The 25,213-nt window shown below is 44.7% G+C and overlaps 1 protein-coding gene across 3 annotated transcripts in view; it reads right to left on the reverse strand.

Moving 5' to 3' along the window:
• Positions 1–25,213, reverse strand: part of MIGA1 (mitoguardin 1) — a 118,312-nt gene that overhangs the window by 59,324 nt on the left and 33,775 nt on the right. For all 3 annotated transcript variants that reach the window (XR_005750640.1, XM_040360659.1, XM_040360658.1), the window contains exons 5-7: positions 17,983–18,109; positions 10,932–11,068; positions 7,995–8,118 (exon numbers count right to left, since the gene is read on the reverse strand). Coding sequence is in view for 2 of the 3 variants with exons in the window: in XM_040360659.1 (XP_040216593.1) it covers positions 7,995–8,118; positions 10,932–11,068; positions 17,983–18,109 (388 nt within the window). In the remaining variant the exon portion in view is untranslated. The remainder of the gene's footprint in view (positions 1–7,994; positions 8,119–10,931; positions 11,069–17,982; positions 18,110–25,213) is intronic.

The following is a 25,213-nucleotide window of genomic DNA, read 5'->3' on the forward strand; positions in this document are numbered from 1 at the left end:
GCGCGGTATATGCAGGAGCGCGCTATACCGCGATAAATACGGTAGTAAATGCCGAAATAGGCAGTTGAGGTTATATGCAAATCTTGACTTTGCCTATAAAAGTCAAGACTGGCCCCAAGGCTCTATTTGGCATTTTGGGATCTCGCTGCAATTCTGCCTGCGATCTCCAATCGGTTCAGATGCCATTCATTTTCAATGGCACCTAAACGTTGTGTGTTTTTTCTACGATTATCGTGCGATAAGTCACACAACAATCACGGCAAAGTGCAACGCGTGAAACTTGTAACCCAAAAGAAGCTTCTGCTCCTTCTTGGGCGACAAGCTTTTATTTCTGCAAAACCGCACATTTTAGGTGCCATTGAAAATTAAATGGTACCAGAGTATGCGTTTTGCGATTGAAGTACGACTTGAGATCTCGACACGCAAAATGTGAATGGTGGATCCCTTACCCAATCTGGATTGATCTTTGAATGTGATGAGCAGATCTTCTGACAGGGAAGCTCAGGAGATGTGAGGGGACGTAGCAAAATGTGCAATTTCCATACAACGTTGTCTTCCTATATCAGTGGATCTATTGATCATTTTATGTGTTTTTTTATTTTTTAATAACTCTGATGATGCATGCTCTCATCATATGATAACTTTCAAAGAGTCAGATTTATAATAGGTCTACAGCTCTGAATGACTCTCCTCTTATGTGTGGGCTAAGAATACATACGACTCCCCCATCTGAAGCAGATGCGCTTTTCAGATCCAGCTTCAACTATTTATAGGATATGTTGTCAGCTGCTAGGATTTTAGGAGGACCTGGACAGTGTTCTCCCCTCCCCAGCACCACAGAGACACGTGAGCAAACACTTCATTACCAGCATGTGCTAAACCAATTAATAATTCACCAGCATCTGCTAGGAAATGTCCTGACTAATCAAAGATCCTTCTGAAAGGGAAGGGGGTCCCTGGCAAGTCACACCCTCTCTTTTTTTTATGGTTTGCAGTGGTGGCTCTCAAAGTTTTATTAGCCTGGGGACTCCAGTAAGCCAAGTCATAGTAATGGAGGACCACCTAGAGCACATATGTCAAACACAAGGCCCAGGGGCTGAATCCGGCCCTCCAGCCCATTTCATGTGGCCCTCGCACCTCTTCTGCAGCAACTCCACATATTTTTGCCCCACCTTGTCTGACTGAGTCAGCAGCATTTTCACTTTCCTCTTTCGACACTCGGGCCCCGCAAACATGGCGGATTTTGAGCCCTGGTGTCTCTAGCATTCCCTCTGACGATCCGTCAGAGAAGTAGGCGATGGCCGATGACGCGGCAAGACGGCGCGCCAGCCTGTGGAGCGCAGACGGATCTGTTTGCGCTCCATCTAAAGCAGCACATGGCGATTGAATCGCCCCCTGCTTGGCTACCTCGGTAGCGGTGACGACTCCCTAGCAGGAGAGATGTTCGTCTATCGGTCCTATAGATTCCTCTTCTCTGTGTAAGCCATCCATGTAAGTAGTCTATGCTTTATGCTTGTCTTTGCCCATCATTTCTCTCTCCCTCTCTCCCCTTCCCCATGTGCACTCCATGATTTTCCCTTTATGTACATCTCTTTCCCCTCTGTCATCAGCGATCACTTTACTGAGGAATATGATGTGCAGTAGGTGCAGTTGTAGTCCTCATCGTCGGATCTACAGTACACCTCCCCCACCCTGTGCATCTTATCAGCAAGTACTACCATATACTTGTCTATATGTCTTTATATTTATATTTATATATATACACATTCTGTATGTATTTGATTTTCATTTTACCTTATACATCTTTTCTTTAGCATCATTACTACTATCAGTACTACTATTTTTGCTGTGCACATTCTCCCTCGGCTTCATTAGCAATACTTCCAGCTACCATCATCATCTTAATTTTATTTTTATTTTTATTGTTGTTTTTATATTTTCATTTTTGTCTTTGCTTGTTTGGGGGTGGAGTCTGGACGGCCCCTGGGAGTGTTTCTGTGGTCGGTGGTGGGCGGTGCCTGGGCCTACATGTGTTCCTATTTAATCAGTGTAAGTGGATGGTCATGCACTGCTGGGCTCTGAGGAAGAGGTCTCTGTCACCTCGAAACGCGTAAGCCAGCAGCAACGCACCTCGCCACCCCCCCCCCCTACATTCTGGAGTGTGGTTTGAGGGGTATTTCAATTATCGTTTGACAAGCCTTTTATCATTCTTTGTTTGTGAGTAGTTTTCATTATTTTATTTTTCCATTAAAATTTGCCAAACGGTAGTACACGAGGCTGGTGCGCCTTTCTTTCTCCCTTTTTGTCTTCTATCAGGATTCCCCCATCCATGAAGGGCAGCAAGGCCTCTGTTACTACGGGTTTTTTTGACATCTAAGGAGAACTGTATGTAGACATTTGACCAATCATCAAGGATCCCACTTGTGCGCAGGAGTTTGTGTTTTTTGTCAGTATTCGGCGGGGGAGAGACACCCGCCGCAGCTGGGGCGATCCACGGGAAGGGCACGCCGCGCGTCCAGAGTCGCCGACGCCACCCGCCGTGTCAGCCCCAGCCGCCAAGAGAGGACGACAGAGTTCCTCCACCGGATCCTCCAGTTCTCCATGCAGCCATAGAAAGGCTTATATCTGCCCCCCGCCCCCTTCCCCACCTCAGCGGTTGGTAGCAGAGAGGAGGACAGAACTCTGCACTCGGTGCTTCCCAGCTTCTTCCTGGCAGAAGCATAGGGGGGTGCACTGTGATGTTAGGGAAGGTAGAGGACTCTTGACATCTGATGTAAGGGGAGTGGGGTACTCTGGACATCTATTCTTACAGATACAACTTGATGAAATGGAGATTGACTCCCATAACCTAGAGTTAGACATGGGTCTAAACTTCATAGCATCTTTTAAAAAGGATCAAATAAAAATTAAACCAGTTCTTATGTAACCATCACAAACATATATGAATCAACAATCAGCATGGTGGCTCAGTGGTTAGCATTTTTAGCACTAGGGTCCTCGGACTCCAGTTAGGACACTAATTGCATGGAGTTTGTAGGTTCTCTCTTTGCTTGCGTAAGTTTCCTCTGGGTACTCTGGTTTCCTCCCACACTCTGCAGGGATATGCAATTAGCGGACCTCCAGCTGTTGCAAAACTACAAGTCCCATCATGCTTCTGCCTCTGGGTGTTATGCTTGTGGCTGTCAGAGTCTTGCTATGCCTCATGGGATTTGTAGTTCTGCAACATCTGGAGGTCCGCTAATTGCATATCCCCGCTCTAAAGACATGCTGTTAGGGTAATCAGCTCTCATCTAAAACTGGCCCTTAGTAAGGTATTCTACTGTGCCCACCCAAGATGAAAGGCTCAGCATCTGCCCCAAAAGCCCCAGTGCCCAGTGACAAAAGAGCTATAGAAATATTAATTAACTTTACGTGGCAGCAGTGAAGGTGGGCCTAAACGCTGACATGCCGCACAAATGCGTCCATGGTGGCCAAAGTTTCTGTGCTGAGAACGCCCTCCCTCCTGGTCTCTTTTTAAGTTTGTGAGCTGGTGAGACGAGCTCCTGATCATGTGACCACTGTGGCAGATAATCAGACTGATCACACGATTGGAAAGTTTGTCCTACCTTCCAGTAATAAGACCCAGGTAAGCCTACGTTTACATTTGTGTGGGTCTGAAAAATATGCATAGTTGTTGCGCATTTCCAACCCGTAAGCAAATACATCCTGCTCTTTAGTAGACTCTTGGGGTGCCATTAATTCTTAATGGCACCCCCCATGCATCCAAAAAAGTGATGCCTTTTCACGTTTGCCAAATTACATGGTGTTGCAGCACCATGCGACTCAGTGCAGCATGATTTGAAGAAGAAAAAAAAAAAACAGTTTCTGCAAGTAGGGCATTTCGAAAGCAGAAGCTCTACAATGTTAAAGCGGAGTTCCACTTAAAAGTGGAATTTCCACTTATCCGTCTCCTCCCCCCTCCAGTGCCACATTTTGCACCTTTTATGGGGGGGGGACAGATACCCGTTTTTGACATGTACCATTCCCCACTTCTGGGAGACGGGCTGCGGCACCGTCTCCCAGAAGTTCGGCCGCCTCCTCCTTCCTCCGCCGTTGGACCAATTTCACACATGCGCAGTAGGGAACCGACTGTGAAGTCGAAAGGCTTCACTGTCGGATTCCCTTAACAGGAATGGCGGCGGTTGCACCTGACAGCCGATCCGAAGATTGGTTGGGGTGCCGACATTGCGGGCTCTCTGGACAGGGAAGTGTCCATGTATTGAAAGTCAGCAGCTACAGTATCAAAGCCTCAAGAGCAGAAGATTTAATAGATGGAAAGATGAAAAAATTACTGAAGTTCCACTTTAAAGTGGTTTAAAAGGCTAAATTTTTTTACCTTGTTGCATTGGCTCCAACTGCTGTCAGAGATAGTGAGCCAATGAGGAGAGAGAGGTGAGGGAGGGGGGCAGAGCCATGGCTGTGTGTGTGAATAGACATGCAGATCAGCGGGTCTGGAGCGTTCCTGCCTGGGTGCCCCCATAGCAAGCTGCTTGCTTTGGGGGCACTCGGCATGAAAGAGGGGCTAGGAGCGCCAGCGGCTTCACAGCTGGTTTCCTACTGAGCATGCACGAATCGCGCTGCGCTTTCTCAATGGACCAACTTCCGTGAGGACTGAACTTCCAGCTGAGTTCGCTGTGGCAAACTCAGCATTAAGTGGGAGTGGGTACTTGTCAAAACCATGTACCCATTTCCCCCCACAAGATGCCAAATGTGGCAGCGAAGGGGGGTAGGGAAGGAGGAAAACAACCAGAGCTTCCCCTTTTTGGGTGGAGCTGCACTTTAAGTATGACGTGTTTATTTTTATGTAAAAATATCCAAACCTTTAATATTACTTTAAAGGAAATGTATGGTCACAGTTTACCAACACAATCCGACAATCGAATATAAGCTTAATTGAAAAATCCTCCTTTCATGTTGTGAGTTTTGCCTATCTACTAGTAGTCTCTTTCCACAACTTCCTGGATTCCCTGCATACTTTGCAGCTTCACTTCTGCTGTTTACTTTCAGTTTCTAAGGACTACATATCCCATAATACCTTGCTGCCTGCAAGCTGTCATTCCTGTACCGACTCTGCCTCCTGAAACTCCTCCTCTCAGGAACTCTGTAGATCAGAAGGCAGGCTCTGTGAAATGTGTGACATAACAGTGCTACTCACAGGGCAATAGTGACTATGTGTCAGAATTCAAGGAAGTAAACTTTTGGGGATCTTCACAAAGCAAGTTTACAAACTTCAAGATCATTCAGATTAACAGGAGTAGGCTGGAAATAAAATACAATGTGGAAATGAATATATGATGCACTATGAGGATCCATTTAAAACAGAGTTCTTCATTTTGGATGGCATTCACAGATACAGAGCAGGCACATATAATGGAATGCATGTTCGGGTTTTATTTGAATCTTTAGATCATAGTGATGTTCTCATTATGATAGGCGGCTCTATTTCTGGATTCCGCTCCTCGCTTACACAGCGGCGGTCATTGGCTGTCATGTCGCTCTGATTCACCCACTTTACATTTCTCATGAACACATTACTTGTCTCCCAGACTAAACATTTCTGCTGGCAGAGAATGCCGGATTAACACTATCCAGACTCCGGTACACCATCCCTGGCTGCTTCCCTACTTCCCACTACAACAATGATAAATGGAGAGAGAGGAGGTCATTGCAGCTTCCCAATTCTCCTTTGTATCTGGTTGCTATTAGAATGAAGACCCCTTTCACACTGGGGCGTTTTTCAGGCGCTTTAGCGTTAAAAAAGGCGCCCGTAAAGTGCCTGAAAGAAGCTGCATCTGCAATCCCAATGTGAAAGTCTGAGTGCTTTCACACTAAAGAGCCTGAAAAACGCCCCAGAGTGAAAGGGGTCTTAGCGTTAAAAAAAAGCACCTGTAAAGCGCCCGACTTGCGGTGCGACTTATGTGCCGAGAATCTTGAAGGGGAACCCCGGCCAAAATGTAGAAAAATAAAATTGCGTGACGTTCCCCCCAAGACGATACCAGACCCTTTGGTCTAGGTAGGAACTTAAAGGGGAACCCCCCACGCAAAAACAACAGACCCTTATCCGAGCATGCAGGTCAGGAAAGGGGAGGGACGAGCGAGCAAGCTCCCCCCCCTCCTGGACCATACCAGGCCACATGCCCTCAACGTGGGGGGGCTTTGGTGCTTTGCGCCCCCCACCCCAAAGCACCTTGTCCCCATGCTGATGAGGACAACTCTTTCTGACAACCCTTGCCCGGTGGTTGTCGGGGTCTGCAGGCGGGGACTTATCAGAATCTGGAAGCCCCCTTTAATAAGGGGCCCCCCAGATCTCGGCCCCCCAGCCTAGGTGAATGAGTATGGGGTACATGGTACCCCTACCCATTCACCTAAAAAAAAAAAATGTCAAAAATAAACACACTACACAAGTTTTTTAAATATTTTACTAAGGCAGCTCCCGCTCTTGTCCCTCTTCTGGCAATGTCTTCTCCCTCTGCCGGTCCTTCTCCCCCTCTCCGGTTCGTCTACTTTGCGCTGTCCGATGAAGTTTTAGTAAATCAGCCCCATGGGTTAAGTTAGACATAGATGACTATTTTTTGTTCATCTACAAACGAGGTGTGGATGAAGGGATTCCCCCTCCCCACCGCCATTTTATTCTGACAGCGGGACTCTGCTGTCAGAATACACTGATCAGCAGCCGCTGACTGGCAAAAGTTTTCCAGCTTGTCTGCTTGAAAGAAGTCAATCTAATGGTTAACCTCCAAAAATATATGGCCTCTGGGCGGGTGGGACTTGGTGCCGAGCGGGCACATATTGGCGTGCAAAAAAAGCTGTGCAAAGCTGCATGCTTCAGGCACAATTATGGACGGCTAACTGAAAGCTCCTGATCGCAGTTTGTGATCTGATCATGTGATCACCGTGACAGCCAATCAGGGCGGTCACATGATTAAAAACTTCACCCCGCCTCCTGGCATCCTAAACCCCTTAAAGAGCCAGCTCCAAGGGGTTAACTTACTGTATTTATTAGCGTATAACACTCACTTTTTTACCCTGAAAATAGAGGGTAAACTGTGCCTGCGTGTTATACGCAGGGGGCTGTGGAAAGATTTTTCCCCGAAACGTACCTCTTAAAGTTAGGGTGCGTGTTATACGCCGATAAATACGGTAATTTGAACGTGGATGACCTCCCAGGGATGAAAATTCAGACAGTCCCGTCTGAACCAGCAAAATATAACTCTGTCTAGGACCCATTTTAAGCTGCCTAAATGCCTCCCTCTCCAAGTCCCACTGTCTAAAAAACAGGTCCGACTGGCAGTAGAGCTGCACGATTAATCGCGGAGAGAATCGCAATCTCGATTCTCCCCGCGGGATGACCTGCGATTCTTCCGTTTCATGGCCGGTTCCACGTAACCAGCGTGGAACGCAAATGACGCCGATATCGGAACTGACGTCAGCAGCCTGCGCCGCTGGATGGATGCCTGGGCTTCTCTTTCAGATCTGTACAACTGTGTGTATATCCATGCGCCACCCAATGGTTGCTGGCGGTACTGCTTCTGATGTATAAAAAAGAGACCAATGATATGTCTATAATGTTAAAGACCATATAACTCCTATAAAAAAAAGCAGAATCAAAGCTTGATTCTGCTTTTTTCATAGGAGTTATATGGTCTTTAACATTATAGACATATCACTGGTCTCTTTTTTATATATTGAAATTTTCAGATAAATCACAGGTTTATTTATTTATTTATTTGGGGGGGGGGGGGGGGGTTCTGGCATTCAGTTTTTGAGAATCGTGATCTTTAGTCCAAGCAAAAGAATCGTCATTCTCATTTTGACCAGAATCGTGCAGCTCTAACTGGCAGCACTGTTGGATATCTGCTGTGAATAAATGTGAGGGAGATAATATAACAATAGATTTCAAGCTGTTCTACTAGTAGTATACCACTATTGAGAATGCATAGTTTAAAATGACTTACCAATGTCATTAGCCAATGATGCTGGATCGGACGCCCCAAACGAGGCCTGAAACTCCTCCTGAAGGCGGTACGCACGTTGCAGTAAGGCTTCCAGCTTATGGATGAACTCAGCACTTATAACATCCTAGGAAAACATTTATTGGTAAGGAAGTGCCAATATCATAAAATATTCATCACCTATAAATCGCTTGCCCGCCTGTACATCCCATTATCCTAATCTGAACACATACATACATAATAAAGACAAGCCAAACAGTATTTCACTGTGCTTATTCCTTAAATAACTGCAAAGATGTGCCAAGAACAAATACCAATTGTAACACATTACATTTGAATTGACTTAAAAGAGAAGGGATTATTTTTTTTCAGTATCATATACTGCAGCATCTGTCCCCCGGCGCTTCTACACAGAACCAAGCGAAAGAACATTGCCGATGGCTCGGTTCTCAAAGCCACGTGAGCAGAGAGCTGCTGACTGTCAATCAGCAGCTCTCCACTCTGCTCCCTCATGCTCACTGGAGTGCGGAGCTGTGGAGGGGAGGGGCCGTCTCTGGCTCTCAGCGGCTCGCTGAGACGGGTATCAGTCCAGGCACCTGGCGGATCCAGACTTCCATTGTTGGGATGACGCGGTGCCTGGGTCAATTCCTCTGACGTCAACAGAGAGCGGACTTCAGTGAAAACGGGTCACGGGTGCAACATTAACTGCGATCCATAGGAGATGCCCAGCCTAACGAGCTCAGGCTGGACTTCCTTTAAAGTGACTGTTGCTAAAATAAAATTGGAAATATTACCTAGAAAAATAATGAGAAACAACTGCCAAAGACTTCTCAGAATCTGACACTTCCGGGAGTGTCAAATTTCTGGTCTTGTGCTGTCGTAAGTGATTCTAAATCCTGGTACACACTGTCAGCTCTGGTCAGACCAACTGTACCAACTATGCAAAGTTAGTACAACGATCTCTCCTCAGCTGCTTGTTTTCCAGCATGCTCATCCTACTGGATGATGTTTCCCGACGGTTTTTCACCTAAATGCATTGTTCCATTAAAGGTGAAAAACCTTCTATAGTTGTACAGTCTTTCTATATATCTATGTTTTATAAGTCTCAATACCCACTACCACCCCGGAGGAAGGACTACAAGTCCGAAACATGTTGGGTTTCATCAAATAAATTCATATGGGCTAAACCAGGTCTCAAGCACTGGCAGCCCTTTGGATGTATCTGATGGTGCAAAGGAGGTATTTTGAGCATTATTCCATGATGATGTCAACACATGTACAGTATGAGGTTTTGCTGTAATGTAATTTTTTTAGGACTTTGGTCCGTTTTTTCTGAGGTTTAAAAAAAAAAAAAAAAAATCGACTTTTTAATGACATCGTTTCATATGTGGTTCTGCCTTCAGTCCATGAGGGTTTTTTTGGTGCACCATGGGTACTTATCTTTTTTCTCCATTTATATATAGGATGCTGGCAGACTGCAGACTTTTGCACTAATATTACACTCTCTACCTAAAATAGTTTTTTCTATTTCCCTTCACATCAGAACCCTCACTTCATGTCCGATATCCGCCCCTTCATCTCAGAGTTCACCCTATCACAACAGAAACCTCCCTTCACATCAGAGGCTCCTCATCACATCAGAGTCCCCCCTATTCATCAGAAGCCCCCATCCCATCATATCAGAGGCTTGTTCATCACATCAGATGTCCTCCAAGTCAGAGGCACACAACCATCTTCCCCCTTCATACCAGGGGTTCCCCTACATGTCAAGAGTTCACCCTATCACATCCGAAGCCCCCCTTCATATCTGAGCCCCATATCACATCAGAAGCCCCCCTTCATATCAGGGCCTCATATCCCATGAGAAGCCCCCCTTCATATCAGAGCCCCATATCACATCAGAAGCCCCCCTTCATATCTGAGCCCCATATCACATCAGAAGCCCCCCTTCATATCTGAGCCCCATATCACATCAGATGCCCCCCTTCATATCTGAGCCCCATATCACATCAGATGCCCCCCTTCATATCTGAGCCCCATATCACATCAGATGCCCCCTTCATATCAGGGCCTCATATCCCATGAGAAGCCCCCCTTCATATCTGAGCCCCATATCACATCAGATGCCCCCTTCATATCAGGGCCTCATATCCCATGAGAAGCCCCCCTTCATATCAGAGCCCCATATCACATCAGAAGCCCCCCTTCATATCAGTGCCTCATATCCCATGAGAAGCCCCCCTTCATATCAGAGCCCCATATCACATCAGAAGCCCCCTTCATATCAGGGCCTCATATCACATCAGATGCCCCCCTTCATATCAGAGCCTCATATCACATCAGATGCCCCCCTTCATATCAGAGCCCCATATCCCATGAGAAGCCCCCCTTCATATTAGAGCCCTATATCATATCAGAGCCCCCCCCCCCCCATCATATTGGAGTCCCTCATCACATCAGAGTCTCCCTTATACATCAGAAGCCCCATCACATCTGAGTCCCCCCATCATATGTGTGGGTGAGGCATCCGCCAATCACCAAACCAATGAATGATGCTGTACATCCTGGCTCTAGAGCATCATTGCTTGTTCTGGTGCTGGTGGCTGGCCGGGGCACACCATGGCAACTCAATGCTGATCCAGAGCAAACTAGGTCTTGTGCTCCCCCCCCCTTCCCATGGGGGAATACAAACAAAACCTGGTTGAGAGACACAGGATTAGAGCCTCTGCTAGGTTTTTATTACGGTCCATTTTTCCCCATACGAGAGTTAATTTCCTGTCCGAGAGACTGCAGAAACCCCAGACAGAAAGTGGGTGCAAATCTTCCCAAAGGGGAAACAAACAGAAACAACAAATTGACAGGACTTCTACTTGAGGCTGTGAAAAGGTTTACTGCGCATATCATGCAGAATAGAAAGCATGTAAAGGGTTAAAGCCTTACCTCTACATTTTCCTCAGCAATAGCGTCCCCTGCCCCCAGCCTGATGGAACTGCAGCTGGCCTCATCCTCAGCCTGCCTATTCCGGAAAGTGAGTGCTTGTTCCCACCGACGCAGAGCCTCTTCAAACAGCTCCATTCCTTCACAACAATGAAAAAGGAATTATAGGAGGTTTTTAATCCTAATAGCGCCTATAAGTTACAGTGTACACAGCTAAAAAACCCTAAGAAACCTGCTTAATTTTGATTGTAAGCTGCATGAGCAAGGCTCTTTTATTCATTCTGTATTGCAATTGTACTGTCCCCCTTTATATTGTAAAGTGCTGTGTAAACTGTTGGCATTCTATAAATCTTTATTATTAATAATAATAATAATAATAATAATAATCATAATAATACACATCTCAGCAGTCAGCACATCCCCTGTACTAAAGATGTATCCAGGAAGCCCCATCTGAAAATACTAGCTTACTGGTTGTCATGCTTAATGGTACTTTCTATGTCACTAAGGGGGTTATTTACTAAACCTGGAGAGTGCAAAATCTGGTGCAGCTCTGCATATAAACCAATCAGCTTCCAGATTTTATTGTCAAAGCTTAATTGAACAAGCTAAATTTAGAAGCTGATTGGCTATCATGCAGAGCTGCACCAGATTCCAGTTTTAGTAAATCTCCCCCTAAGCATTGTGGTGCCATTCATTTTGAATGGCGTCCCAAAACAACAAGGCAACGCACCTGTAGTGCAGCATATAGTAGTGTGTTACATTGCAAAAAAAATAAAATATGTAGGGTCTTTTCTGCACATTACCACTTGCCAACTGCTGCCTGTACATATACGTTGGCAGAATGACATGTCTGCGCAATGCAACGTATATATACATCACTTCGAATTTGCCGCCGTGTGGGCATGCGAGCGCCCCTGCCGCGAGCTCCGCGACTGTGCCCGCAGGACCCACGGACTTCATGCCCACCGGTGTCCCCGCGATCGTGTCACGGAGCTGCAGAACGGGGGGATGCCTGATTAAACAAGGCATCTCCCTGTTCTGCCTTGTGACAGGACAGTGATCTACTGTTCCCCGTCATCGGGAGCAGCGATCAGTGTCATGTCACAGTAAGCCACACCCCCCACAGTTACAATCACTCCCTAGGACATACTTAACACCTTCCCCACCCCCTACTGGTTAACCCCTTCCCTGCTAGTGTCATTGACACAGTAATCCGTGCATTTTTATAACACTGATCGCTGTATAAATGACAATGGTCCCAAAATAGTGTCAAAAGTGTCCGCCATAATGTCACAGTCACAATAAAAAATAAAAATAATAATAAAAATCGCTGATCACCACCATTACTAGTAAAAAAAATTATATATTATATATATATATATATATATATATATATATATATATATATATATATATAATAAAAATGCCATAGAACTATCCCCTAGTTTGTAGATACTATAACTTTTGAGCAAACCAATCAATAAACTTGATATTTTTTTTTATTTTTTTTTACCAAAAATATGTAGAAGAATACGTATCGGCCTAAATTGAGGAAAAAAAAGTTTTTTTAATATATTTTTTGGGGAGATTTATTATATCAAAAAGTAAAAAAATCTTGCTTTTTTTTTAAAATTGACTCTCTATTTTTGTCTATAGCGCAAAAAAAAAAAAGCCACAGAGGTACCACCAAGAAAAACCACCAAAAGAAAGCTCTATTTGTGGGGGAAAAAAAAGGACATCAATTTTGTTTGGGAGCCACGTCACACGACCGCACAATTGTCAGTTAAAGCGACGCAGTGCCGAATCGCAAAAAGTGCTCTGGTCATTTGACAGTGATTTCCAGCTTACCATCGGAATCCCACAGGTATGGCACCATACATACTTACAGTACATTGGTCCAAGCTTTACCGATCGAACTATGTAAAAATTGCCACACCTAAACCTTAGCTTTAAAGTAAAAACTCCTGCAAAAGGGCTTTAATCCTTGAAATTAAAGTTAGGGTTTGCTTACCCCTTTTTTGGGAGGCAGTAAAAAAAACATGTGGTTGAGCCACATTTTTACTGCCCTCCCCCTTAACCATGTCAGCTCCGGAAGATTTACGTCCCTTCATGATCAGGCCATTTTTCGCAATATGGCACTGCCCTTTTAACCACTTCCAGACCTTAGGTGTTTTTCAGATTTGGTGTTTGCAAGACTAAAACATTTTTTTCTGCTAGAAAATTACTTAAAACCCCCAAACATTATATATAGATTTTTTTCTAGCACCCTAGAGAATAAAATAGTGGTCATTGCAATACTTTTTGTCACACCATATTTGAGCAGCGGTCTAACAAGCGCACTTTTTTTTGGAAAAAATTCACTTTTTTGAATTAAAAAAATAAGACAACAATAAATTTGGCCCAATTTTTTTATATATTTTGAAAGATAATGTTACGCCGAGTAAAATGATACCCAACATGTCACGCTTAAAAATTGCGCCCGCTCGTGGCATGGCGTCAAACTTTTACCCTTAAAAATCTTGATAGGCGACGTTTAAAAAATTCTATAGGTTGCATTTTTTGAGCTACAAAGTAGCTCTAGGGCTAGAATTATTGTTCTCGCTCTATCGATCGCGGCGATACCTCACTTGTGTGATTTGAACACCGTTTTCATATGCGGGCGCTACTCGCGTATGCGTTCGCTTCTGCGCGCGAGCTCGTCGGGACGGGGCACCTTAAAAAAAAAATTTTTTTTGTTTTCTTATTTTTATTTAGTTTATAATTTTTTTACACTGAAAAAAAAAAAAAAAGAATTTGATCACTTTTATTCCTATTATAAGGAATGTAAACATCCCTTGTAATAGAAAAAAGCATGACAGGTCCTCTTAAATATGAGATCTGGGGTCAAAAAGACCTCAGATCTCATAATTAGACTAAAATGCAAGAAAAAAAATAAAATAAAATGAAACTGTCATTTTTTCAAATGACAAAAAAAAAAATGTTTCTTTAAGAGGCTGGGCGGGACTGACGTTTTGACGTCACTTCCGCCCAGCAGAGCTATGGGGACGGGCGAAGGAGATTTTTCCCTTTAGTCTCGTCCCCAGTCACCAGCCGAACGGTCCCGATCGCCTCCGCCGCTACCGACGGCTCTGGTAAGCGGCGGAGGGCGCAGGAGAGGGGGGGCCCCTCTCCCGCCACCGATAACGGCGATCTCGCGGCGAATCCGCCGCGGAGACCGCCGTTATCGTGTACCAGACCGCGCACACTAAAGATCGATACCTCGGTTGTGGCAGCAGCTGCTGCCGTCACCGAGATATCCATCTTTAAAAATAGGACGAACATCGTCGTGCGCAGGTCTGGAAGTGGTTAACTGACAATTGCGAGGCCATTCGATGCTGTACCCATTAAATGTATGTCTTTTTTCCCCCCACAAATAGAGCTTTCTTTTGGTGGTATTTGATCACCTCTGAGGTATATATATATATATATATATATATATATATATATATATATATATATATATATATATATATATATATATATATATAGTTTTTTTTTACTTTGTGCTATAAAACATATCCAATAACTTATCTTTATTTTTTTTAAAACCAAAATTTCTTTATTAATTTAGGCCAATGTGTATTCTGCTACATATCTTTGGTAAAAAAAAAGGTGTATATTGGTTTGCAAAAAAGTTAAAGCGGGGGTTCACCCTTAGAGGGCACTTTTCCCCCTTAGATTCCTGCTCGTTATTACTAGGGGAATCGGCTATTTATTTTAAAATATGTGCAGTACTTACCCGTTTACGAGATGCATCCTCTCCGTCGCTTCCGGGTATGGGCTTCGGGAATGGGCGTTCCTTCTTGATTGACAGGCTTCCGAGAGGCTTCCGACGGTCGCATCCATCGCGTCACGATTTTCCGAAAGAAGCCAAACGTCGGTGCGCAGGCGCAGTATAGAGCCGCACCGACGTTCGGCTTCTTTCGGCTACGAGTGACGCCATGGATGCGACCGTCGGAAGCCTCTCGGAAGACTGTCAATCAAGAAGGAACGCCCGCTCCCGAAGACCCATACCCGGAAGCGACGGAAGAAGATGCAGCTCGAAAACGGGTAAGTACTGCTCATATTTTAATACAAATAGCCGATTCCCCTAGACCGAACGAGCAGGAAGCTAAGGGGAGAAATTTTTTTTTTTTACAAATGGATGCTTTAAAGCATCTACAAAATATGGGATAGACTTATGGAACTTTTATTTATTTATAGTTTTTTAGTAATGCTGGCAATCAGCGACTTAGCGGTACTGCGATATTGCGGCGGACAAATCTGACACCAACTGACACTTTGTAGAAACCAGTGACACTACTACAGTATTCAGTGCTAAAAATATGAACTGTCACTGTACTAATGGCACTACACTGGCTGGGAAGGGGTTAACATCAGGGGGCGATCAAAGGGTTAAAGTGGTTGTAAACCCACTTTTTTTACTTTTACCTACAGGTAAGCCTATAACAAGGCTTACCTGTAGGTAAGGAGAATATCTCCTAAACCTGCACGGTTTAGGAGATATTCCCTTCGCAATGCGCCGCCGATTGCAGCGGCACATGCGCAGGGAAGATCTACGGCGAAAGGACCGGCCGCCGCTGGACCTTGCCGAATTTAAATCTCCCGCGCGCATGCGCGGGAGTGACGTCACCGCCACTCCAGCCAATCACAGCGCTGGAGCGGCGATACCCGGAAGACACGCCGAGTCAAGATGATATCTCGCTCGGCGTGGACCAGGTAAGTTCTACACACCTCGTTCCGAGGTAATTATTTCATAATCAGCTAATATGCGGTGCATATTAGCTCATTATGACTTTTGCCTTGCAGGAGAAAAAAAATAAAAAATTTTGATGCGGGTTTACAACCGCTTTAACTGTGTGCCTAATCAGTGCTTGTTTACTGTGGGGGAGGTGCTTTTACTAAGGGAAGACATGAAGACATGAATCCTTGTCCCTGCAGGATCCGTATCTTCCTTACTAACAGAACGACAATCTGCCTTGTTTATATAGGTAGACTGCTGTTCTGCCCCTGTAACAAGCAATCAGTGGGTGTCGGCGGACATAAAGTCCATGGTACCAATTGATCTGCACCCGCTGTGCATAATCACAGCAGGAGTCAGCCTTCACACCTGCTACCCGGAAGAGCGGGGTGACGTGTGTGTATATAATTAGGGCTGCAACTAACGATTGTTTTCATAATCGATTAGTTGGCCGATTCATCGGATAATAGCCTTAAAAAAAAAATATTGAATTTTTACAATTTTTTTGGAGCCAATTTGTTGTTGGGCAGATTACAAAACACAAATTTCCGCATAAACGCATTACATGCTTTTCTGCAGCTTCTCCATTCAAGTATATTGAACCAAAAAAAAACAAAATAGCACCGTTTTGCGTTAAAAAGTCCTTGCCCTTTCCAAATACACAGCAGCTGAAAAAAAAATCATGGATGTGAACGTGTCCCATAGGAAAACATGTAAATGAACTGTAGTGTGTTTCTGCAAAAAGCACCAAAAAAACAGAGGTGTGACCCCGGCCTGAGATGTTTAGTAACATAATGGGGTTAAAAAAACAAAAATAAGTACAAAAGGAGCAAATAATCGCTACTGTAAGGGGTTCATTTTTTTTTACTGTGGGACAGTGAAAGTAATATTTACAGTAGCGATTTGCTTTTTTGTACTATAAGGGCTAATTTTAGTATTAGTATATTTTAGCCCCATTAAGTTACTGGCCGATTAATCGATTATGAAAATTTCATTTTCATTAATTTCATAATCGATTAGTTGTCGATTAATCGACTAGTTGTTTCGGCCCTTATATATATATATATATATATATATATATATATATATATATATATATATATATATATATATATATATATATATATATACACACACACACACACACAAACTGCTATAGGGCAGCCGTGAAGTCGTTAAGCTGCAAAAGAAGCGCCCGAGGATGTATATACGCCGCTGTCGCAATGCTTTGCTTCACACCTGTGGCAGGAATTAAACCCCTGTTGTATTCAGCAGGCATGACCCATTCCAGTTAATGGAACCAAGCTGCAACGGTCCTGCAAGCTCATGCAATGCACACATGGGCTTAGGGTGGCTGCGCGGTGGTGTGTTAAAACAGGCGGCGAGTATCACCTCTTCACTGACTAACAAAAACACTCTGAAAAGTGCTCCGGATTTGTATTGCTTTTTAAATACCGTATTTATCGGCGTATACCGCGCACTTTTTTGCCCTGAAAATCAGGGCAAAATTGTTGGTGCGCGATATACGCCGATACCCGCTTTCCCACGCCGAGTTTGAATACTGCGCCGGCATATACCGAGCGCAGTACACTCTCGCGCTGACGTTCTGGACGTACAGGACGTCAGCGTGAGAGTAGCCGAGCCTGCCCGACTATACACAGGTGTACTGCGCTCGGTATATGCCGGCGCAGTATTCAAACTTGGCGCGGGAAAGCGGGAAACGAGCGGGGAGGACGCCGCAGAAGGACGCCGGACCCGACGAAGAGGACACCCGAAGCCGCAAACGGATGCCGGACCCGACGAGGCCGCCGCGCAAGACACCAAAACTGTAAGTACAAAAATCTTTTTTCCACAGGAATTTTCGGGGCAACTTTAGGGGTGCGCGCTATACGCGGGAGCGCGCTATACCCCAATAAATACGGTATGTTGCAGTTCTTCATGCATGTGTAAACAAGCCCACACAGACATTTTTTGGTCTAGTACGTAATATACGAAGGGGTTGATTTACTAAAACGGGAGAGTGCAAAATCTGGTGCAGCTGTGCATGGTAGCCAATCAGCTTCTAACTTCAGCTTGTTCAATTAAGCTTTGCCAATGAAACCTGGAAGCGGATTGGTTTCTGTGCAGAGCTGCACCAGATTCAGTAAACCAACCCCACAGTCTCCCAGTGCCTTTCGCAGTCCCTGGAGCATTTGTACAATAAGCAGTTATGAACAGTGGACAGTGTGGACCACGTCTGTACAGTGCCGGGGCTGACATTGTAGAACATACCCATCAGATAGAGGTTCTCTGGAGTGGTGACCGGGATGTTTACAAGCTTCATCTCCTCTTCTTCAGTCTTATCCCAGGAGCTGGAATTGATGCAGGCACAGCTGTGACAAGAGTTCTCACTTCTCACCTAAAAAAAGAAATAAAAAACCACCAAAATTACATTATAGTATGTAGAGATTTATATATTATACAAATTTTTTTTCCCGTGACCGTAAACTATGGAATGAGTACAGCTATCAATATACCCAGATATTAACCACTTCCATACAGGGCACTTATACACCTTCCCGCCCAGACCAATTTTCAGCTTTCAGCGCTGTTGCACTTTGAATGACAATTGCACGGTCATGCTACACTGTACCCAAACTAAATTTTTATCATTTTGTACCCACAAATAGAGCTTTCTTTTGGTGGTATTTGATCACCTCTGGGATATTTATTTTCTGCAAAAAAAAAATAATAAATGACCGAAAATTTCGAAAAAAAAACGTTTTTTTTGTTTGTTCTAAAACATTGTAAATAAGTATGTTTTCTCCTTCACTGATGGGCACTGATGGTACTTCACTGACGGGCACTGATAAGGCGGCACTGATGGGCACCGATGAGGTGGCACTGATGTGGTGTCATTGATGGGCACTAATATGCGGCACGCATGAGCACTGATAGGCAGCATGGATGGGCTTGGATAGGCGGCACAGATAGGCGGCACGGATAGGCGGCACGGCTGGGGACTTATAGGCGGCATGGATGGGCACTGATAGGTGGCACGGATGGGCACTGATAGGTGGCACGGATGGGCATAGATGGGCACTATCGTATGTGTTGTACTAATGGATGCCAATCAGTGCCAAACAATGCCTGCCAATCAGTGATGCCCATTGTGGGCACTGATTGACATCCATTGCGGCACTAATTGGCATCCATTTTTTTGTGTCCTTCTCATGCCTGGTGGTCTAGGGTGGCATACTTTTTTTTTTTTTTGCATCCCTGGTGGTCTAGTGGGCATCCCTGGTGGTCCAGTGGGCATCCTCGGGGGGCTGTGCTGATAATCGATCAGCATAAACCCCCCCTGTCACAGGAGCAGCCGATCTGCTCTCCTCTACTCGCGTCTGACAGACGCGAGTGAGGAAAAGCCGATTACCGGCTTTTCCTGTTTACATCGCGATCAGCCATGATTGGACACGGCTGATCACGTGGTAAAGAGTCTCCGCGAGAGACTCTTTACCTTGATTGGTGTTGCTGGGTGTCAGACTGACAGCCTGCAACAATGATCGCCACGATGCACGCCCCCGCAGCGGCTCAAAATCCTGAGGACATCATATGACGTCCACTCAGGATTCTACAACCACTTTGCCGACGTCAATTTGTCATTGGCGGGTGGCAAGTGGTTAAACATTAATTTTTCCGGCACTCCATGGGGCCAAAAGACGCCATTCAGCTCCAGAATAAGATACTTCAGGTGTGAACGGCTCAAGCTATTCTTCAACATGATTATTGGTGCGCTTCAGACTGGGTTCACACTGGTGCGATCACAGACATTGCATGCAATTCGCACCGCAATACTGTGCACATCACATGCGATGTCTCTGCAATGCGAACAGTTTGTATGGCTGAATTTGCATTGCATTTAAACCAAAATGGTGCAGGACCCGGCTTTTTTTTTGGTCTGCACCGGAATCAGATCACATGGGTGTTCACTCATGCGATCCGATTCCTGTCCGATTTCACAGCTCACGCTGCAAACCGATTCGGGAGGGTCAATAAAACCTGCAGTGGTTCGCAGATGTCAGTGTGAACTGCCTGCGAGTCATATGCGATGCGGGAACCCGCACAAGAATCGTGCTGGTTCCTGCATCGCACCAGTGTGAACTGAGCCCCCAGCAATCGAGTGAAAACACGCTCAGTTGTTTATGTGGCTTTAGGGCTTGTTCACAACACAAAAACGCACACTAGATCCGATCCGGAGGTATTTTTGTATGTGCGTTTTCAGACGCACTCTAGATTTTTTTTCCCACTATACTGGGGTCTGGTGCGTTTTTTTTATGCATTTTTGAGGCATTCCGTTGTGTTTCACCCTATTTACCTTCAGTCCAGTGCAGGAAAAATGCAGCATGTTCTACTTTTTATTTCTGGAACTGGAAAGCCCTGGAACTGACTGCACTGGTGTGAGCTATGCCATTGGAAACCATATAATCTATTTTTCCATGCATTTTTGATGCAGAAAAAAAAAACACAATGGACTGCATGTGGTGTGAACTAGCCCTGCAGTTCAATGCGGTTTGTTTTCTGCATCAAAAATGCATGGAAAATAGATTATATGGCTTCCAATGACCCAGTTCACACCAGTGCAGTCAGTTCCGTGGCTTTCCAGTTCCAGGAAAAAAAAAAGGTACAGTTAAAAAAATAAAAAAATAAACAAGAAAGAAAAAAAAGCATCTGGAATGCATCAAAAACGGATCTTGAGTGCGTTTTTGTGGTGTAAACCAGCCCTTATAGTACGAATAATGTAAACTTTAACATGTTCTTTGTATTTCTAAAGTCCTTTTTTTTTAAAAAAACTGCAGCTTTCATTAAAATAATACCTAGTGATCCAGCCATGAAGGCCTTGTTCAGGCACTTCCTGTTATAGGGTGACAACGCTCTTTCCCTGTCTGCCCACTCTGCTCCTGCGTTGTCACCCCGGCTTCTAATGGAGACTACAAATGTCCATTTCAACACATACTACACACATAGGCCCGGATTCACAAAGCACTTACGCCGACGTATCTCTAGATACGCCGACGTAAGTATAAATGTGCCCGTCGTATCTGTGCGCCTGACCCACAAGCTGAGATACGCCAAAAAATAGGCTTCATCTCACCGACGTAACTTGCCTACGCCGGCGTATCGTGGGCGAATATTTACGCTGGACGCATCTGGCGCTCCCATTGTTTTTCTATTCAAATATGGAAATGAGGGAGATACGCCGATTCACGAATGTACGTCCGACGCAGTGCGCGTAAAGTCATACGTCCAGCGTAAAGTTATTCCCCATAGATGAGGCGCAACCCATGCAAAAGGTATGGACCAGGGAACACAAGCCGTCGTTTTACGTTGTACGTGAATATGGCTGGGCGTAGGCTACGTTCACGTCGTAGGCAGTGATCGGACGTATCTTAGGGAGTAGTTCCGATGTGATTCTGAGCATGCTCACTGGGTTGCGTCCACGGGACGACGCATGCGCCGTTCGTTATTCGTATCCGTCTGTCGCTCGGCCTATCATTTGCATGGGGTCACGCCTCATTTGCATGGCTCACGCCCACTTCCACTTACGCCGACTTACGCCTAAGAAACCCAGCGCAGTTTTGGGAGCAAGTGCTTTGTGAATACTGAGCTTGCCTCTCTGCTCCGCGTCGGCGTAGTGTAAAGAAGATACGATACGGCGGCATTAAATATGCACCGATGTCTGTGAATCCGGGCCTTATACATTATGGTCCACTGTGGTCACCAACAGGAAATCTATCCTGAGAAAGGCCAGGCAGCCATCACTGGAGTGCATGTAGGCAAAACAGAAATGCAAAAAAGGGATGGAAAAAAAAATACGAAAACAGTAATTACAAATATAAAAATGGCTGCTGCTTATGTGATGCAAGGTTAACATCTAGTTTAAGAGCTAGGCTGCAATCGATGGACAGTATGGTACTTACAGTACATTCTGCAGACATTCTATCACATGGAGACTCTGGGGGAAAGCTCTTCCTGGTTCTGGGCCCCGCCCCCTGATGACACCATGTGTTATCCAGCACTCAGGAATAGGGATGGGCGGGACATTCCTATACAACTCCCGATAGGCTGCTTTAAGGCTGGAAGGACAGAGGGGGACCAGGGAGTGTCACATGTGCAATGCTATTTATTTAGGCCTCGTGCACACTGCATGACATTGCACAGGCCCTGCTGCCAGCAGCATGTAAATCTACCAAGATTGAGGGCACTGTGTGTCCAGGGTGCATGCATGGGGAAAAAAACACATGCCAGCAAGATCCTATATAAAATCATGCACCTATGGGGTAAGGGCACCAGCATGCTTTTAAATGGACACAAAGTAGAACTAAAGGCAAAACTTTTTTCAATTTTGGATAGAGTGGAAGAGGATTATACTCCTGTTAGATGCTTTTTTTTTTGTCATCTTTGTGCCTATGGGAGATTTCCTCTCACTTCCTGTCCGATAGCCAAAGCAGGAAGTGAGAGGACATCTCTCCAAAGTGAGGGAATCCCCAGTTGTCACCAAGTTCATCAGAAATAGTGTCCCCATTGGAAGATTACCCCTCTATTACTGTTCTGATGTCAACCCAAATGTTGGTATTTTCTTTCACTTTCAATGAGAATGATAAAAAGGACAGATAGACAGGGTGAATTTTTATATATAGGGTTTGACAAATTTGCTTGGAATCTAGGAGCCAGCTAAAAAAGTTAGGAGCCAGAAAACGCGCCCCGTCCCGACGAGCTTGCGCGCAGAAGCGAACACATACGTGAGCAGCGACCGCATATGTAAACGGTGTTCAAACCACACATGTGAGGTATCGTCGCGATTGGTAGAACGAGAGCAATAATTCTAGCCCTAGACCTCCTCTGTAACTCAAAACATGCAACCTGTAGAATTTTTTAAACGTCGCCTATGGAGATTTTAAAGGGTAAAAGTTTTTCGCCATTCCACGAGCGGACGTAATTTTGAAGCGTGACATGTTGGGTATCAATTTACTCGGTGTAACATTATCTTTCATAATATTAAAAAAATGGGGATAACTTTACTGTTGTCTTATTTTTTTATTAAAAAAAGTGTAATTTTTTCCCAAAAAAGTGCGCTTGTAAGACCGCTGCGCTAATACGGCGTGACAGAAAGTATTGCAACGATCGCCATTTTTTTCTCTAGGGTGTTAGGATAAAAAATATATATAATGTTTGGGGGTTCTAATTAGAGGGAAGAAGATGGCAGTGAAAATAGTGAAAAATAACATTAGAATTGCTGTTTAAAGCGGATCTCCACTCTAAAGTGGAGTCCCGCTGATCGGCACCCTCCCCCCCTCCGGTGTCACATTTGACACCTTTCAGGGGGGAGGGGGGTGCAGATACCTGTCTACAGACAGGTATCTGCACCCACTTCCGGCCCTACGATACGGGCAAAGGACGGGTTTTTTCTCCGCTTCCCGTCCGTCCCCCGTTGTATGCTGGGAACACTCGGCTCCCAGCACACAGCGGGAGCCAATCGGCGGGCGCAGCGCGACTCGTGCATGCGCCGTAGGGAACCGGGCAGTGAAGCCGGAGCGCTTCACTTCCTGGTTCCCTCACCGTGGATGGAGGGGGGAGCAGCAGGGTGACGAGCGATCGGCTCGTCATCTGCTGCGATCACCGCTGGACTCCAGGACAGGTAAGTGTCCTTATATTAAAAGTCAGCAGCTGCAGTATTTGTAGCTGCTGGCTTTTAATATATTTGTTTAGTGGCACATCCGCTTTAACTTGTAATGCTTAACTTGTACTACCAACGGCCACCACCAGATGGCGCCAGCTTACACATCTGGTGGTAATAACAAAGGCTCACCACCAGATGGCGCCAGCTCACAAAAAAAAAATATATATATATTTTTTTTTGCCCCCCCCCCCCTTCCAAGCCGAGTCGCCAGGACCCTATTTCTAGTCGCCATGGCGACCGGGATTTGTCGAGCCCTGATTTTATATATATATATATATATATATATATATATATATATATATATATATATATATATATATATATATATATATATATATATACACACACACATATATATATATATACACACACACACACACACACATACACAGCTAAACCTTGGATTGCAAGCATAATTCTTTGCAGAAACATGCTTGTAATCCAAAGCACTTGTATATCAAAGCGAATTTCACCATAGAAAATAATGGAAACTCAAATGATTTGTTCCACAACCATTTATTCATAAGTCCTTCCATTTATAGTCCATATAAAAAGATTATAGCAATGTGATAGGTTGTATAACCATAAAATGTCCATCCACAAATGGAAGCCTCCACAAGGAGATTAGAAGCAAAATCCAGCTACAGAGTATAAAAGAGAAGAGAGGAGTATAGCAAGTGTAACAATATGTTGCTAAATGTTGTAACGTCATTAAATGTAACCATATTGCTACACTTAACCACTTGACCACTGGGCACGAAAACCCCCTTAATCACCAGACCAATTTTCAGCTTTCAGTGCTCTCACAATTTGAATGACAATTACTCAGTCATACAACATTGTACCCATCTGAAATTTTTGTCCTTTTTTTCACACAAATAGAGCTTTCTTTTGGTGGTATTTGATCACCTCTGCGGTTTTTATTTGTTGCGCTATAAAAGAAAAAAGACTGAAAATTCTGTAAAAAAAAAAAAAAATCTAGTTTCTGTCATATTAGCAGGTTATTTCTCACACACAGCATATGCATACTACAAATTACACCCCAAAACACATTCTGCTATTCCTCCCGAGTATAGCGATACCACATGTGTGCGACTTTTACACAGCGTGGCCACATAGAGAGGCCCAACATGTAGGGAACACCATCAGGCGTTCTGGAGCACCCAGGCCAATTCTGACATTTCTCTCCTACATGTAAAAATCATCATTTATTTGCTAAAAAATTACATAGAAACCCAAAACATTATATATGCTTTTTTTTCAAAGACCCTAGAGAATACAATGGCGGTTGTTGCAACTTTTTATCTTGCACGGTATTTTCGCAGCAATTTTTTGAACGCGTGTTTTTAAAAAAAAACAGTTTGTGCTTAAAAAAAAACAAAACAGTAAAGTTAGCTCAATGTTTTTGCATAATATGAAAGATGAAGTTACGCCGAGTAAATAGATACCCAACATGTCACCCTTCAAAATTGCACACGCTCGTGAAATTGCGCCAAACGTTGCTACTTAAAAATCCCCATAGGCGACGTATTGCAAGGTATTGGAGTATTGAGGGTATTGCAGAGTATGGCGGGGGGGTATTGCAGAGTATGGCGGGGGGGTATTGCAGAGTATGGGGGGGGGGGTATTGCAGAGTATGGGGTGGGGTATTGCAGAGTATTGCACTCATACTTTAGCGCTTATTATTTTTATATTGCAGAGTATTGCGCAGGGATGGCTGGATCTGTGACTGCAATTGTCCCAGATCCAGCCCACAGTGCGGCAGCTGCTGCTGCCGCCCGCTCC

Source organism: Rana temporaria, chromosome 7 (assembly GCF_905171775.1).
Source record: "Rana temporaria chromosome 7, aRanTem1.1, whole genome shotgun sequence".
Taxonomy (NCBI): Eukaryota; Metazoa; Chordata; class Amphibia; order Anura; family Ranidae; genus Rana; species Rana temporaria.